The 17,879-nt window shown below is 43.1% G+C and overlaps 2 protein-coding genes across 4 annotated transcripts; both read left to right on the forward strand.

Annotated features, from left to right (window-relative positions):
- The first annotated feature begins 673 nt into the window (after positions 1-673).
- LOC112877822 (protein argonaute MEL1-like) lies at positions 674-12,251 on the forward strand. Of its 3 annotated transcripts, none has more exons than XM_025942194.1 (31): positions 674-1,185; positions 4,523-4,728; positions 4,805-4,954; positions 5,051-5,184; positions 5,269-5,378; positions 5,481-5,587; positions 5,901-6,039; positions 6,116-6,154; positions 6,319-6,426; positions 6,535-6,606; positions 6,783-6,902; positions 6,992-7,160; positions 7,246-7,343; positions 7,426-7,560; positions 7,693-7,838; positions 7,921-7,983; positions 8,064-8,127; positions 8,227-8,362; positions 8,465-8,538; positions 8,862-9,067; positions 9,144-9,293; positions 9,390-9,523; positions 9,608-9,717; positions 9,821-9,927; positions 10,280-10,331; positions 10,485-10,708; positions 10,789-11,539; positions 11,637-11,755; positions 11,845-11,909; positions 11,995-12,033; positions 12,110-12,251. In XM_025942194.1, the coding sequence occupies exons 1-31, from the start codon at positions 697-699 to the stop codon at positions 12,124-12,126; spliced, it is 4,533 nt and encodes a 1,510-aa protein (XP_025797979.1). In that variant the 5' UTR covers positions 674-696; the 3' UTR covers positions 12,127-12,251. The 3 variants fall into 3 exon arrangements, with proteins under 3 accessions (XP_025797979.1, XP_025797978.1, XP_025797977.1); XM_025942193.1 differs by lacking the exon at positions 674-1,185 and adding an exon at positions 3,882-4,051; XM_025942192.1 differs by lacking the exon at positions 674-1,185 and having other exon boundaries at positions 4,553-4,728; positions 10,789-11,159; positions 11,367-11,539.
- Positions 12,165-16,226, forward strand: LOC112876353 (folate-biopterin transporter 1, chloroplastic-like; the record flags this gene model as incomplete). Its single annotated transcript, XM_025940447.1, has 9 exons — positions 12,165-12,329; positions 12,517-12,792; positions 12,995-13,059; positions 13,158-13,320; positions 13,682-13,830; positions 13,921-14,175; positions 14,778-14,946; positions 15,027-15,119; positions 15,687-16,226. Coding segments are annotated over 9 exons (1,617 nt in total), but the record flags the coding sequence as incomplete, so codon positions are not given.
- Positions 16,227-17,879: the final 1,653 nt, after the last annotated feature.

The raw sequence follows: 17,879 nt of genomic DNA on the forward strand, positions 1-17,879 counted from the left end.
CTGTACTTGAGAAGAACCAAAGTTAACTCCAAAGGAAACCTTAGGGACCAAACTGTCATTCGCCCCTTGGAAAAAGTAGGCACAACTTGACATCCATACACCGGGTCTTGTGCACCATGTCCTTGCACCCACAGGACCTGAGCATCTCCACCCAGCCGGTCTAATTAACAAAAGACTTGGGCCCTAAAAAGTTAATTAAGACCTAAACAACCAATGGCTCCACTGCTGCTGATCATTACTTGATCATCAAGGCAGTTGCAAAGCAGGATTAAGCCCACGTACGGACACAGACAGAGGGCGGTAACGTTACCGTTGCGTTGGGAGGCGGCGTCCTCCACCCCACCATCACCTCCATTCCCGAGCTCGCTCGCCACCTCGATCGGGTCTAGGGTTTCCTCTCCGCCGCTCCTCAACCACTCCACCACTCCCTCTCCCTCCCTTCCCCTTGCTTTCTCTCGTTCCTATCTACTGCGAGGGGAATCACCACCACCACTAGAGCCTCTGCTTCCACCGTACCCTTCTCCCATGGCCTACCGCGGCGGCGGTCGGGGTGGCCGCGGCGACCGCGGGGACCAGCAGCGCCCACCGTACAGCGGAGGCGGGCGCGGCAGCCCTGGCTTCGTGTGGCCGCCTCCGCCGTCCACGCCGCGCCCGGTGCCGGTGCGGTACCAGGTGCCGGTGGGCTACCGCGCGCCCATGGTGCTGCCGCACCAGGCCGCGTACGGGGCGCCTGCGGCCGTGTACTGGGCGCCCGCGCCATCGGGGCCTTCAGTCTCCTTCTCGCCTGCGCCTCGTGCGGTGGCGGTCACCATCCGGGCGCCTCCTCCCTCGGCGTCGGCTGCTCCGGCTCCGGCTCCGCGGCAGGTGGCGCAGGGCGTCCCCACGCGGGCGTCCGAGCCGGCCTCCTCCGCGCCGTCTGCCGCGGCGCTGGCGAAGGAGGTCGAGAAGAAACTGTTCGTGTCCGAGACCGCGCTGGCGCCGCCGGCTGCGGCTGCTGCGGCGGCCGCGCAGGGAGCCGCTGCCTCTGACGCGGAGGACGCATCGGACGTGGATCTGGCGCCGGTCTCCAAGAAGGGGCTCGCGCACCCTGCTCGGCCGGGCGTCGGCACCGTCGGCAAGAGTGTGAAGGTCCGCGCGAACCAGTTCCTCGTCGACGTCGCCGACAACAACCTCTTCCACTACGATGTGAGCTAACCCGCCCTCCTCCTCTATCTCCCCCTAGATCTACTCGATCGTATCGTGTACATGCATGCCTCGTTAGATCTGGTAGTTTCGTATGAAATATGGATTCTTATGTGGTTGTCATGCGGTGTGTGATGGTCTGCTCTCGTTTGGTTGTTGTATTTTTACTGTTCTATCGGATCAGTTTTTCTTCTGTTCTTGTGCTTTCTCGTTTGTACTTGGCCATGTGGGTAACGTTAGTTGCAGCAGTACATGAACAGCTTGCGCTTCCGATCCCATCCTGCTGATGTTTGGTTGGAGCGCACGTTCATCCTGCTGATGTTTGGTTGGGGCGCACGTCCATATGGGGTTCTCTCTTGTGCCACTGTGCAACATAGCTCCCGGTCTGCGTTTCTCCTTGCTTCGGTCGCCTGTCTTGGATCCTTGCTGAGCTTCGGGGTCGGTGGTGGGATTGATCTTGATCTGGCCACTCTCTTAGTCCATGAGAGATCGGTCCAAGCGCCCACACCTTTGCTCTTATTTTTGGTTGGTTTATCGTGAGGCAGTGGGGCTGCAGAATGCAGATCAGTTCACGTTTCGTGAAGAGCTCTTCTTGGGTGAAAGATGGCAAGCCTGAACATCAAACCGGACAAGAACTGGCGCAGATGCACTGAAAATCTCATCCTGCAGATCCTCGGCCGGTTGCATCCGTGTTTGTGTTCGTTCATTGGCTGTCGTTTGACCACAAGCTTTTCCATGCAAGCTTTTGATTTTCGTTTCCTATCTTTGGCTTGCTTTCTTGTGATCCTTTTCATTCTATGCGTACACGTTAGTTGAACTTTTTTGCTTTGAACCGTCGTCAAGTCTCTTGTTCGGCTTATACACAGTGAGCCTCATGCCGTGCAACGCATATATAGTTACAAAACGATTGGTGGTTGCACAGAGGCTCCAGACGTGCCTTCTTGATCTTTTTCCTTTCTTGATTTGACAGGTGCAGTTTTTGCTGCGGGTTTTTTGCTTTTCGTATGTAGTTTGCTTTGAGGAACGATGCAACAGTCCATGAACTTGCGATCTCATCCTGCTAGTGGATGTTGGTCGGAGCGCGCCTGTCATCCTGCTAACCGTATGTGGCATGCGGAACTTTCTGTTGGGCCGATGTGCAATATAGTTCCCATCCTTTGTTCCGGGTTGTCTTGGTCGCTTGTTTGGATCACTGCTAATTGCTGGGGGATGTGAGAGCTCACACCTTTGAAAGCGAAACGAAAGGTTTCCTCAATTCCTGCTTTAGCTAGCATGCATTGTCTGTTTTGGGCGTGGTGTGCACGACTTGAACGTTGCTCTCTTTGAGATGACGACATGGCAGCTCTCCGATCTCGTCCTGCTCATGTCATGGGCGTTGGTAGGAGTGCACGCATGTTCATACGGAACTACTTTCCCCCTTGCTGTTTGTGCACCATAGTTAGTTCCATTCCTGCGTTTCCGATCCCCATGGTTGGTCGTGAGCTTTGGATCCCCGGTTATTTTGGTGCTTCTCTTCGTTGTGCGTGACCAGCCACAGCTGTGTGTTCAAAAGCACGTAGTTCATTTTCCCAGAGACGTGTGCTTGTTTTTTGTACGCTTCCTACAGGAAGTGGAGATGCAGATCAGGTTCCCATTTCATGCCAGGTTCTCCTACCACCATTTTCCTGTTTCTCCATTATGGCGAGGATTGTGCCGGATCCCAGTACGGGTGTAACGGATCATGGTCCTAGTGCTCTTTTCACAATCCACTTTGATTTTTATATATATTTAGCTCAAAATTGAATAAGATTAGAGGCCGGCCCTTAGATTATTTAGGCTAAAATTTAGAGGCCTTTGCCACCCCTAATGGCTACCGAGGCCACTTAACCAATCTGCCTAGGCGAGCGAATTTCAGACTGCGGGTAACGGCTGCCCCCGTGTAAGTATGAGGTAGGGATTCGGAGGTTTTCTTAGCCTGCGTGAGAGGTCTTCTCGAGGGTTTCTTCCTTCGCACGCTGAGTTTTTTAATTGCTTGTTGAGTTTGGAAGCCTCCTATGTTGGGCTGCAAATAGCCCAATAGTTGCGCAGAGGCCCAGGCCATTTTCTATCTCTGATTTTTTAACCCTTTTCTCACTAATATTTTAAAAATAACCCCTCCCAATACTTATTTGCATCTTGTAACCTTTTTGTCACGCTGGTCCGCGTGGTGCGATAGGACCATGTTGTCATGCCACATGCGTTGGCGTGACAAAATGCTATGCTGGCATAGATGAATGACTTGGATGCGAGTCCTGATGCAAATAAGTGTTGGGAGGGGTTATATTTAAAATGTTAATGAAAAAAGGGTTAAAAATAAAAAAATTCTCTATCTCTCGCCTTGTCTCTGGACAAGAGAGATCTCTTTTGTCCCCTTTTTTGGAACTCTTTTTTTTTTTTGGAGTTGTCATCATACTACTTATTAGGCCTAACGGACCTGCTGTATATAGCCAAGGAAATTCTTTGTGCTGGAGAGGAATATATGCCATATCCGTTGTTTTGAGTTGCAAAGCAAAGCAATCCGTAGAATCACTCACCAACGGACAGGATTTTTTGAGTGATAAAACTCAGTGTCACGCCCTTTCGTCGCCAACCCTCACTTACCCCTATCCCCACCCCCGCCGCTTTGCAAGATAGATCCGCCCGCTGCGGCTGCTGGATTACTAGCCAGCAATCTTAGCTGCTGGATCTCTATGGCCCTGTCGCCAAAGAAGTGCCGCTTCACACGATCAATCGTGCCAAACAACTAACACTATGGCCACCAAACCCAAATACGAACATTCTTCAACCCCACTCTAGTTTGATTGGCTTGTTGTTCTACCCAGAATTTGACGATTTTCTTTATAAATTTGCGGTAAGTCACTTACATTTTGTTTACAGTTGGTGTCTGATTGAATGAATATGAGTTTTCTTTTGTCCGAAAGTGATACCAAATTCTCCTTTATGTGGATATTAGCACGCTATCTTTTCTGCTACCTAGCCCTAGGGTATGAAGCATTTATTCTGTCTTGTTAACTGAATCTAGGATGTGAATTTTGGTTTGTTTGCATTGAATCTAGGTTAATTTAATTCATTTAAATTTTGTTTACTTGCATGAATGTGAACAGTTTGGTGCAAAAGTTTTTCCAAATTCTCCATTATGTGGATTTAGCACCCTGACTATATGTGCATATGAATCTATTCTGTTTTGTTCGTTTGGCTTTCACTGAATCTAGGATCGTTAATTTCTAGTGTTTATTTGTATGATGTGATTTGTAAAACTATGTTTTAGTTTAACTCAATAAAGGATTATGATTAAGATCCACTTGCATGTACTTTCCTTCAGGTTGCCATTAATCCCGAGCCAAAGTCAAGAGCAACGAACAGGGAAGTTCTTAATGAACTCATCAAGTTGCATGGGAAGTCAACTCTGGGTGGCAAATTGCCTGCCTATGATGGACGGAAGAGTCTGTATACTGCTGGTTCGCTTCCTTTTGATTCAGAGGAGTTTATGGTTACCCTGGTTGATCCGGAAAAGAAGGAGAAAGAAAGGTCTTCCCAGATCTTATCTTGGGTCATTTTTCCGTTTTTTCTTATCTGCAGCTATTTAATCCTTTCGATTTTGTAGGGTGGAGAGAGAATACAAGATCACAATTCGAATTGCTGAAAGAACAGACATGTACCACCTTCACCAGTTTCTGCGTGGAAGACAGAGGGACATGCCTCAGGAGACCATACAAGTACTTGATGTTGTCCTCAGGGAGTCTCCGTCTTGGAAGTATAATAGCTGTACTCAAGTTCTTCTCTTGAATTCTCTTAACTAACCTTCTATCTAGGGCACTGACGATTCTTGGTAATAACATTTTAATTGCAGTTATGTTACAGTATCCAGATCCTTTTTCTCTACTACTTTTGGTCACAGAGGAGACATCGGCGAGGGGCTTGAGTGTTGGAGAGGTTACTACCAGAGCCTACGCCCAACACAAATGGGGCTTTCACTGAATATAGGTAACATCTTCTAATGGTATCGTGTTTTTTGTTTGATCTGTTTGATGCAGTAATTTACATTGTTTTTCCTGTTGTTTTTTTCAGATATATCCGCAACATCATTTTTTAAGCCTGTGACAGTGATCAAATTTGTGGAGGAGTTCCTCAGCATACGTGATACCTCTCGGCCTTTGTCAGACAGAGATCGTGTGAAGGTAAAGATTTCCATGCTGAGAATCTGCAAAACCTCCTGTAGAGTACGACAAGCTATTGGCTGCATTTTGTTACTAATCTTGTTTGACTTTAATGATGTTCAGATAAAGAAAGCACTACGTGGAGTTCGTATTGAAACAAATCATCAACAGGACCAGATTAGAAGATACAAGATAACTGTGGTTACTTCCATGCCTATGAGCCAGCTGATGTAAGTATCTATCTGCAAAGGCTATCTTCCTTTTTCCTTTTCTGTACAGCATTTATGTTTTGGATAATTAATTAAAGATTGTGCATGTTTGCATGCGGGTGTATGTGGGCTAGGTATAAGACATGGTATAGGAGTAGGAAATATGATGTGGATACATCTATGATGTGTGTTCCTTAGTGAAGATTAATGCTGAATTGCATGTAAAACATTTACTAACCCCTAGCTAATTTGTTCTGTATTATCACAAGTTGAATGCTCTGACATTTGTCAACATTGCTATATCAACTTACCATACATTTTTTTGTCATTTTAGATTTCCTGTTGATGAGAAAGGAACTAGACAGACAGTTGTGCAGTACTTTTGGGAAAAATATAACTACAGATTGAAGTATGGTTCTTGGCCCTGTCTTCAGGCTGGCAGTGATATGCGGCCCGTATATTTGCCTATGGAGGTACTGTATCCATGTCATTCAACTGTAGTTAAATATTTGTGTTATGCTTAATGTTTTATTCAAAAAATGTTTCTAGGTTTGCAAGATTGTTGAGGGGCAGAGATACTCTAAGAAGGTAAATGACAGACAAGTGACCAACATACTTAGAGCAACCTGTAAACGTCCTCAGGAGAGGGAGCAGAGCATCAAGACCTTCTTATTTCTCTGCTGTTTATTAGAGTAATTATTTTCTCTGTTGGATATCATTTCTTATGACAATTGTTTTAATGTGCCACATAGATGGTTCTGCATAACAATTACGTGGAGGATAAGTTTGCTCAGGAATTTGGCATCAAAGTCTGCAATGACCTTGTTTCTGTTGAAGCCCGCGTGCTGCCTCCACCCTTGGTAAATTTGCTAGATTCTTTTTTTGTTTGCTAGAAGTTTCAAGTGTCAATGGATCACTTTGTCATTTCATTTTTTAGAGGACTAATCAGTTTGTTTATTCTGTTTCAGTTGAAATATCATGACTCTGGTAGGGAGAAAACTTGTGTGCCAAGTGTTGGACAATGGAACATGATCAATAAGGTGAATGCTATGCTCTAAGCTACAAATGACTCTGCACTGTTTGCCAACCTTTAGGAGTTAGGAGTATCTCTTTTTTTGTTAAATTGTTGGAAAAACAATCCATACCAATTTTTGTAGATCAATCTTAAGATGTAAGAAAGCTCTCTTACTACTGTTTGTTTTGAAACCTTTTGCAGAAAATGATCAATGGAGGAACTATTGATAACTGGACTTGTTTGAACTTTTCACGCATGCCTCCTGAGGAGGTACAGAGGTTCTGTATGGATCTGACTCATATGTGCAATGCCACTGGAATGGTAAGTTGTCCACTTCTTGGATGTGTTATGATGTATTTCATTCCCAGATGTTTGGTATAATTACAGTTGGCTTCTTATCATCCCTGTAGAATGTCATTCCACGTCCATTTGTTGAAGTCAAGTCAGCTGGTCCTAACCATATAGAGAATGCTTTGAGAGATGTACACAGGAGGGCCACACAAATGGTTGCCCAACAGGGAATGGGAAATCAGCTACAGCTTCTAATTGTAATTCTGCCTCAAGTTAGTGGTTCTTATGGTAAGCATACTACTACACAGGTCGTATGGACCTTTGCTATTTATTGGAATTTTTTGTTGTATATTTGACTCTCTTACTTTTGCAGGAAAAATCAAAAGAGTCTGTGAGACTGAAATCGGAATTGTATCTCAATGTTGCTTGCCAAAATATCTGGAAAATGTTGCACTCAAAATCAATGTCAAGGTCTCAATATCTATACTCCTTGTATAAAGTCTTTGTTTCGGTTCTTTCTTGCAGGAATGTAATGATTCTTTTCCTTAAGCAGATTGGAGGGCGCAACACAGTTCTTGAGCGAGCCTTTGTACACAATGGCATACCCTTTGAAGTCCCAACTATCATCTTTGGCGCTGATTTCACACACGCACCACCAGGAGAGAACTCTGCATCATCCATTGCTGCTGTTAGTTTCTTCTCATAACTGTCAATTTCCCAATCATTATTCAGTTGTATGATCTGATCTTACAAAGTGATATTCCTGCTGTTACCTGGTTCTAGAAATGATGTTGTTGTATCTTTTCTTGAATTTGTGTAGGTGGTGGCATCAATGGACTGGCTAGAAATCACCAAGTACAGAGGTCTGGTATCTGCTCAACCACACCGACAAGAGATAATAGAAGATCTATTTGCTGTCAGTAAAGATCCACAGAAGGGGCACAATGTTAATGGTGGCATGATCAGGTTAGTTTGTGATTGATCTGAGTTTACTTGCTGTTAGTTCTCATATGGTTTATCTAGGGAACTGACTTGGTCTTGTTTGTAGGGAGCTACTGATTGCTTTCCGCAGGAAAACAAACCGCAGGCCTGAGAGGATAATATTCTATAGGTATGTGTTTCAGATTCTTGTTTTCGGTTCATCTTTGTATTCTGTTGAGTGAATAATGTTGAATGATCACTCTTATACAGGGATGGTGTAAGTGAAGGTCAGTTCAGCCATGTGCTGCTTCATGAAATGGATGCTATCAGAAAGGTAACATTTTCCTGCATCATCATTTGTCTGTAATTTTGGTTTTCTTTGCTATATGCCCATGTTGATGGTTTTGTGACTATTGTCCCTTTCCGTTTCAAGGCTTGTGCTTCTTTGGAGGAAGGATATCTACCTCCAGTCACGTTTGTGGTTGTCCAGAAAAGGCATCACACGAGGCTTTTCCCTGAGGTTCATGGAAGGCGTGATATGACTGACAAAAGTGGAAACATTCTTCCAGGTTAGTGGTTTTGGTGTCACACTGTTATTGAGTACAATATAGCTGATGCTTCTGTAAGCAGTTGCTGATCTGGGATTATCTTGTGCTTTGCTTGGGCTGCAGGAACTGTGGTTGACCAAAGGATTTGTCATCCTACTGAGTTTGATTTCTACATGTGTAGTCATCCAGGTATTCAGGTAACTATGTTGGTACATTGGCACACATTCTTTTCCAGAAAATCATTTATCCAGATATTGAGTGTCAAAATATTTCTTGTCAGGGAACAAGTCGGCCTACAGTCACTGACCAACTATCTGTACTGCTGTCTAAGCCTAGGATAAGGAACTAGCTATTCTGTTTTGTTAACTGAGTCTAGGATGACAATTTCGTTTCGCTTTCACAGAATCTAGGATAGTTAATTTCTATTGTTTATTAGTATGATGTGATTTGTAAAACTGTGTTTTAGTTTAACTCAATAAAGGATTATGATTAAGATCGACTTGCATGTACTTTCCTTCAGGTTGCCATTAATCCCGAGCCAAAGTCAAGAGCAACGAACAGGGAAGTTCTTAATGAACTCGTCAAGTTGCATAGGAAGTCAACTCTGGGTGGCAAATTGCCTGCCTATGATGGACGGAAGAGTCTGTATACTGCTGGTTCGCTTCCTTTTGATTCAGAGGAGTTTATGGTTACCCTGGTTGATCCGGAAAAGGAGGAGAAAGAAAGGTCTTCCCAGATCTTATCTTGGGTCATTTTTCCGTTTTTTCTTATCTGCAGCTATTTAATCCTTTCGATTTTGTAGGGTGGAGAGAGAATACAAGATCACAATTCGAATTGCTGAAAGAACAGACATGTACCACCTTCACCAGTTTCTGCGTGGAAGACAGAGGGACATGCCTCAGGAGACCATACAAGTACTTGATGTTGTCCTCAGGGAGTCTCCGTCTTGGAAGTATAATAGCTGTACTCAAGTTCTTCTCTTGAATTCTCTTAACTAACCTTCTATCTGGGGCACTGACGATTCTTGGTAATAACATTTTAATTGCAGTTATGTTACAGTATCCAGATCCTTTTTCTCTACTACTTTTGGTCACAGAGGAGACATCGGCGAGGGGCTTGAGTGTTGGAGAGGTTACTACCAGAGCCTACGCCCAACACAAATGGGGCTTTCACTGAATATAGGTAACATCTTCTAATGGTATCGTGTTTTTTGTTTGATCTGTTTGATGCAGTAATTTACATTGTTTTTCCTGTTGTTTTTTTCAGATATATCTGCAACATCAGTTTTTAAGCCTGTGACAGTGATCAAATTTGTGGAGGAGTTCCTCAGCATACGTGATACCTCTCGGCCTTTGTCAGACAGAGATCGTGTGAAGGTAAAGATTTCCATGCTGTGAATCTGCAAAACCTCCTGTACAGTATGACAAGCTATTGGCTGCCTTTTGTTGACTAAACTTGCTTGACTTTAATGATGTTCAGATAAAGAAAGCACTACGCAGAGTTTGCATTGAAACAAATCATCAACAGGACCAGATCAGAAGATGCAAAATAACTGGGGTTACTCCCATGCCTATGAGCCAGCTGATGTAAGTATCTATCTGCAAAGGCTACCTTCCTTTTCCCTTTTCTGTACAGCATTTATGTTTTGGATTATTAATTATAAGATTGTGCATCTTTGCATGTGGGTGTATGTGGGCTAGGTATGCAGAAACTTCTTATCTACCAGTTACTTTCGATTGCCTATGAAGGTTGATTGTGCTTAGTTTCATACTTTTTTGCCAGCTCTTGTCATGTTATATTGCCATGATCACTAACCATCAGATTTGATGGATAAATTTTAGAATAGAGGAGCTTTTTAGGTCTCTTTTTATGGTTACTGTGTTTTTTCTCGTATTCCAGTGGATGATTTGTTGGAACCCGATATTTCTTATGTGACAGGTTTGGCGTGTCAACTAAAGTAGAAGAACATATTCACAGGAACATTGCCACTGTAAGTAACTTGATCCTCAGAACGTATATTGTGCTTATAAAGCAGCTGTTAGTCCACAAAGGAAATAATACAAAGACTCATGTGTTTGTCTTCAGCGTTCTGTATCTGCTCTAGGTGTGTTCGGTTTGGGCTAATCTAATTTCTTGTCAACAGTTTTTGGTTAAAGTTGAGGGTACATCCATCTCTGTCCGACAAAACTTGAGCACCACAACAATCAAAATGTTGGTAGAACATGCATGTGACAAGAGAGGCATCAGGAATTACGACGGTTACCCTGTTTTTCTTGGAAAGGTCTTAGATGATACTAAGCTTCTCTCTGACTGCAAAGTCTGCAACAATTGCATAGTCGAAGTCAGGGGCAGGGGCAGGGCTGGCCGGTAAGCACATTTAACATCTGACGTACATCTATCTTGAGTGCTCTTTAGTGTAAGTATGTAACCTATAATATTATCTCCAGGGAAAGACGGATCAAGTGCACAACTTTTGATGATGAAATGAAAGATATTGATCTGTTCAGTGTGGTTTCCCCTCTTTCTAAGACTTTAACAAACACTAAAACCCAAGAAAAGAGTGCAACATTCTTATCTGGGCAAGCTAAATGGTATGGTCGCCAAGTGTTTATCTCCTTGTGCAGGATGCACTTCAGAAAAAGGAGCTTGGATGGAAAATTTAATGCAAGTCACATCCTCTTTCATGATGGACGGGTTGTGTTTGATGAGAGTTGCATGGAGGTGGATTTTACTGGACATTCCTGCAAAAATGACTACGGTGTGATCGCAGAAATCTTTAAGAAATGGTTTCGTATCCCTGATAAAGCAGAGAAAGAAGGTCCATATCCTCTCTTTGTTGCAGGCTTGATTCGTTATTTATTTGATTGTCCATTGGGTGAGAAATCAAATAGTGCTGCTGCTATTGCATTCCTAGTTAACCATCCTGCATTGACTACTTTTATGGATCGGATTGGGCAATGCACCACGCTGGATAGCATGGTAGACAGACTTACTGAATTTCAGAAGTTTGAATTTGATGAAGCAGTTGGAAGCTATTATGGTTGGAGTGAAAGAGTTGAAGATGTTCCTGCAATGTATGATACTCTAGTGTATGATCCTTTTAGGAGGGTTGATGCACCAGAAGAGACTCTTTATACTGAGAACCTAAGGAGTTGCTTGAAATTTGCTAGAAACCACTTCAGGCATGCAAGACCTGATGTAAGTGGATGCTCTTTTGATGCTCCTTTTTTTTTTTGCAATATGGTCGCGTAGGCACATGATTATCTAATCCGCAAATGTACGCTGCTATTGATAGCTTTCGTTGGAGAGAGTTGAAGCCTCATTTTCTTTGAATTTGGTGGACTTTCTACCCATGATACTACAAGCAATTGTCAAGAGTTTTGAAGGACCCCCTGCATTTGACATGGTGACATTGTAAGTTTACAATTTCTCCTTTTCAATTGTTTTGTATTCTGCAGGTGCAGTAATGTTTCTGTACATATTTCTTCCCCTTTTTTTGGTAGGCTTGGCGACCATGTTGCAGACATAAAGTGCAAGAGAGATGTAGACGCGGAGAATCCTGCAAAAGGTATGCTTTCATATATGATTTATTGTTTAGATTAGCATGGCGAATTGTTGGCAGCCAACTGACAAAACTGCTCGTTTTCTTGCAGTGATTGCGTCTCCTGCTAAGAAGCCGAAAATAAGCTTTTGTAAGTTGCTTTCTAAAAACAGATTACTACAGTTTCTAAAACATAATATAACTGAAATTATTGCATGATTTTGCAGCGTTACAGAAAAAATGAGTACGTTGGAGGTTCTCATCTTCGTCACTTGAAGAACGTCTCTGCCGGCTCACCAACCAAGCGTCATCTTTCTTATCCCCGTACCGCCGTCCTCGGCTCCGGCACCTGTTGCCGCATCTGCTACCGCCGCCCGCCCTAGCAAGTTCAAGTCCTCACCCCGCGCTGGATTCGCCGCACGGTTGCCAAACGAAGCTTCATGGGATGTGAGTGAGCGGATCTTGTTCTATTGTCGTTGTGCAATGTCTTTTTCCTGAATTACTTAATAGAAATTCGAAAAACATCCCGTGCAACCGGCGACACGTGCACCCCGTCCAACTGCGCCACACGTGGACTTTGGAATTCGTGAAGAAGGCAGTACTTTGTACATGACCCAGCTATTAACATGTCCAGATTACTGAATGGTTCGTTCAACGACGATATCTGGCATGTCTTTCCAAGCTATTAACAAGTAATGCAGACCACGAGGGGTGGCAAAATAGGCAATGTAGTACAGATGGGTTTTCAGAGAGCAGATCCAAGTCAGGCTACTTCAAAGCATTCGGGGTTGATTTGTCCCCTGATAATGTGGCTGTTGCTATCGTCTATTTTGTGCAAGGAGTTTTAGGTCTTTCCAGGCTTGCTGTCAGCTTCTACTTAAAAGATGATCTTCATCTCGATCCAGCAGAGGTATGGTGGTGACGATCCTTATTTGCTTCATCCAGATACTAGTCCATTTCAGCTTTCAATCTCTGGGCATGTGTGCCTTTCTTTCACTGGAGCATAAGCAGTATGAGAACAAGTGTATTCACTTAGAACTCTTTTGTGTGAACATTTTAACTTTTAGTAATATACCTGGATACAGAGATTCAGCATGGTTTCTGTTTTCTAGACTGCAGTTATATCTGGTTTCTCAGCCTTGCCATGGTTGATCAAACCCCTCTATGGCTTTATCAGGTTTCACCAAAATACCAAATCTCCTTCCTGCATTCCTTTCTATTTATCTATATGCACTTAATTACAATAATACTGTACTGTTGCTATTTTCTATACAGTGATTCCATCCCTCTCTTTGGATATCAAAGAAGGTCATATCTATTTCTATCTGGCCTCCTAGGAGCACTTTCATGGAGTTTGATGGCGACTATTGTGGATGATAAATACAGTGCAGCACACTCTATTGTTCTTGGATCTCTTGCAGTTGCCGTCTCTGATGTCGTGAGTCAGAAAACGCATGCTTAAAATATTTCAGTTCAACAGATTGTATCTCTCTAGCATTTTCTTTATGTGTGGTTCATTTCATTTACGCAGTCCATGGTACTCAGCTGCTCGCTCTAATTATGTTTTCAAACCTAAAGAAATTCAAGATATAATTATCACAGATGCATTATTCATGCCATTATATCTTAAAACAACTCAACTCCGTATGAGTCTCATGTGTAAGAATATCTAAAATTTATCTGAAACATCAAAAGATATACATCTTCACTTTCTGAACTCGTATATGTGTTCAGCACATTTCGGAACAGAAATGTTAGAACTCTGGTTTGCTTTTATAATGCAACTGAAAATTTTTCAGGTGGTTGATTCTATGGTGGTTGAGAGAGCTCGAGGTGAATCGCAGAGTACATCTGGTTCTCTCCAGTCACTATGTTGGGGATCCTCAGCCTTTGGAGGAGTTGTGAGTGCATACTTCAGTGGTTCTTTTGTGGATACTTATGGCGTAAGGTTTGTTATGTATCTAACAAACCTGATAAGAGTTGATGAAGCCTCTTGGTGTGTTTACAGTTCACTAATCAGGTGCTCCTTTCAATGCAGATTTGTCTTTGGTGTTACAGCACTTTTGCCGCTCTTGACGTCTACTGTTGCAGTTCTTGTAAATGAAGAACGCTTGCCTTTGGGGGAACGTTCAGTCTCACTTTCAGTTTCAAGTTCAGAGTTAATTGAGGGATCTAAGCAGCGTATCATGCAGATTTGGAATTCAGTAAAGCAACCTAGCATATTCCTACCAACCTTGTTCATATTCCTTTGGCAAGCAACACCACAATCAGACTCTGCTATGTTTTTCTTTACGTATGTTCCGCAGACTTATTTTATCTGCTTAATTGCTCCGCACTGTTCTGTTAAATTTATTTCTGAATTCAATGATGTCTAATCACAGTTTGGGGGTCTCAAAATAATAAGAGTAGTTCTGCAAGTACCAGAAGAAAGTTCAAAATCTTGCTGAACAGTGTTGGATGCTGCATCTAGCTTGTGTTGTTCTTTGATAGCTGCAACTGAACCGAAATGATTTCCTTCCATGCTAAAGTTCCTTACTCTAAGCTGATTTCCCGGTACCACCACTAGCAATCAATTGGAATCTCATAAGGTATGGGCTATGTAGATTATGGTCTACTTCATAGCAAAATCTGAAGATAACTAGATTTGTTGCATTCTTCTTTGTAATCATATTCATCACATTTTCTTCTGCAGTAACATCTATGTAAGCTCAAATTTATGTGTTAATTAACTACATTGAATCATACATCTACTTAGAAGCCTAAATACCCAAGATACATAAAGTCAGAACTCGGTCATAAATTGGTATTGCTCTGATATGTATATTAGAAGTATCTGTGATTGACATATCACTGAAATTTCTGAATCTTCATATGCTACTTTCTGATGTATTTCAGCACAAATAAGCTTGGGTTTTCTCCGGAATTTCTAGGACGTGTCACGCTTGTTACATCTATTGCATCCTTATTGGGTATTGGGCTGTACAATTCGTTTTTGAAGGAAGTTCCATTGAGGAAAATATTCCTTGTGACAACAGTTGTAGGTTCTGCTCTGGGAATGACACAGGTCCTCTTCTGTGCTTTCTTATTCTAGTGTTGTTGCTATAATCTTTGTTGTCAAATAAAGTTTACTTGTGTATTTTCCAGGTTCTTCTTGTCACTGGCCTGAGCCGAAAACTTGGCATAAGCGATGAATGGTTCTCCATTGGGGATTCCTTGATTATCACTGTTCTTGGTCAGGTATGCAACCCTTCTGCAACAACTAGATAATTCGAGGAATAACCATTGGGGGTTTTGAAGTCATGTACAACATGGAGCGAACAAAATTATTTTTTGCCTTGATTTTGTTATTGACATAATTTTGTTCAATCAGTGTTTTCATTTTTGCCTTGTACTGCAACTCTTCAAAAGAATTATGTAAGGTGATATTCTGCAATAGTGCTGTTTTTGTTCCTGCTCATGAAAATCGACATCAACCTAGTTCCTTTTTATATGCCTATTACCCACTCCAAGATTGGCACACCAAAGGCGTATTTTTTTTTTTAAAAAAAGGCAAAGTTGTAAATATATATAAAAATAGCAAAAGTGTAAATACTAAGACAGGTGAGATATGAATATGCTGCCAAAGATTCCTTTCGTGCAAATGTCGAATGTCCACATTTGAATGTGGCATTCGTTCGTCATAATGGTTCTTTGTTGTACCATTTCGACATAATAAACCTTTTGGATTCCATAAGTATCAATGCATCTGGATATTAATATATAAACTTATGTTGTAGGCTTCCCTTTTTTTTGATACTTTTGTAGGCTTCCTTCATGCCTGTCTTGGTGTTAGCTGCGAAATTGTGCCCTCCAGGAGTGGAAGCAACTTTGTTTGCTACTTTGATGTCCATTTCAAATGCGGGCAGTGTTGCTGGCGGTCTAGTGGGCGCGGGTCTAACACAGTTCCTGGGAGTCACCAGAGACAATTTTGAAAATCTGGCTCTGCTGATTGCCGTCTGCAATCTCACTTCCCTGCTACCTCTTCCTCTTCTGGGTCTCCTGCCAGATGAATCCCCTACAGATAGTTCACAGACAAAAAATGATTGACGTTCTCTCTTGATGGATTGTTACGAGACGTGTAAACTGGTGTGAGACTGCTTTTGTCTTGAGCACTGCAGTGGTCATCACTGTATAGAAAGAATGGTGCGCTGACAATGTACAAGGAGGAAGCAATTTTTTGGAGCCAAGATTGTTCACCGCTTCCCTCGTCAAAATGTACGAAGGGGAAGGCAATCCGGTTGTGATCGTGGGCTCATGTGCCTGCATCAGGTTTCGTTTTCGTGTGAAAAATAACGTGGAGGCGAGGCTCCTATTGTAATCTATGATGTTAAACTGCAGAGTGCATTCTGATTTCACCGTGTCTGCACCTCTGTCCAGCTACTGTAAGTTTGAACCGCAATAGCCCGGTCTGAATGGGAATATGGGATAAAAGGAACGTGGTCATGAGTGGAGAGCATGTGTCAAAGGCAAATCGTTTGTATAAATGTTGTGTCAGATTAAAAGAATAAATAAATTCTTTTTTAGTCCGAACGCGACAGTACTCGGTCTTTCCCCGAGTCGGTCTAGGACTCCAGGTCCCGCGTGGGGCTACCGGGTCGACGTGTTGTTGCCACCTAGTGTATGTTGAGGAGGCACATCCACCGTTCATCTGTCCCACGATCCGCGTGGACCAGCATCCGACGGATCTCCGCTCGCATGACCTGACGCATACAAACTGAAATCGAGTTTCTTTCCCGTTTCTCCCCTTCCCCGCATCGTGCACAACTTTTCCCAATCTATTTAGAACTTGTTCAGATAATCCTCTTCACAAGAGAATTAAGGAGGGTTGAAGGGAATTGATTGTGATTTCAACTTATTGGGTATTTAATCCCTCCCAGCCCCTTCCAATCCGCTTCACCCCTGGAACCGAACAAAACCTAAATCTTCCTCGCCTGCCGCGCCGATCGATCCGAGCCTTTCCTCTTCCTCCTCCGCGCCACCACCGCGCGTCAGCCATGGATGCTACCTGTTCTTCGCCTGGCTTCATAGTTTTGTGGCTCGTTGTTTCACGGGGGAATATGTAGCTCGGTGCAAAAGTCAATATCCCTGACAGGCTTGACCATTGCTCACTGACAGGTTTCAGTGGGTGTGGACGCAGAGCCACGCTGGACTGCTAGCTGAACTTGTTAGCTAGACCTGATTCAAGCATCGACTTGATAAAAGTATTGTACAAGACAGTGTCTAGCTGAACTTCATCGCGGAAGCAGCCATGCATGATGTTTTCAACCAACTTAAAATTTCCCTGGCCGTAACCATGGCCATTTAACAAGAATGTGTTATATAGCAGGAGCGTCTGGAAAAAAAAAACGATTGAACAAGTACAGAAATGAAAAATCTTTACCATGTTTAGTCAGGTGATCCGTGACAAGAATGCTAACTGTGACAGCATCTCTATTATTGCCTTTGATCAGCTATTTTCATGAAAAGATTATATGCATTCTCAGCTGTGCCACACTTGCAGACTGCGTCGACCATGGCACTGCATACACTATACACCTTCTGAAAATATGCCGATGCTGATTCAAACAGTTCCTGTGCTTGCTCTAACTACTTTGCCAGGCGATATTGGACAATCAAGGTAGCAATCACAGATTCATCAGGCTTGATTCCCATTTCAGTCTGGTCATAAATGAATCTTGCCTCATCTGTAATCCCTGCAGTAAGAGATTGTTATGTAGCTTGCTCGGCTTCCCTGGCCCATACCGGCTGACAACACCTGTTGACATGACCGCACATTTGTTTCCTACTCCAAACTTTGAAACGGGACAAAATATTGGCGAGCATTCTGATCTCAAGAACAAGCTGATCCAGCCACAATCAGTAACAAACAAAAACCTGTGCAAACAGCCTCATATCCCGACGAGCAAGGATCCAACGGTGATATTATAAAGGAGCATGTGTCGCCGTGTGCAGGAAATT

The sequence above is a fragment of the Panicum hallii genome, chromosome 9 (assembly GCF_002211085.1).
Source record: "Panicum hallii strain FIL2 chromosome 9, PHallii_v3.1, whole genome shotgun sequence".
Lineage (NCBI taxonomy): Eukaryota > Viridiplantae > Streptophyta > Magnoliopsida > Poales > Poaceae > Panicum > Panicum hallii.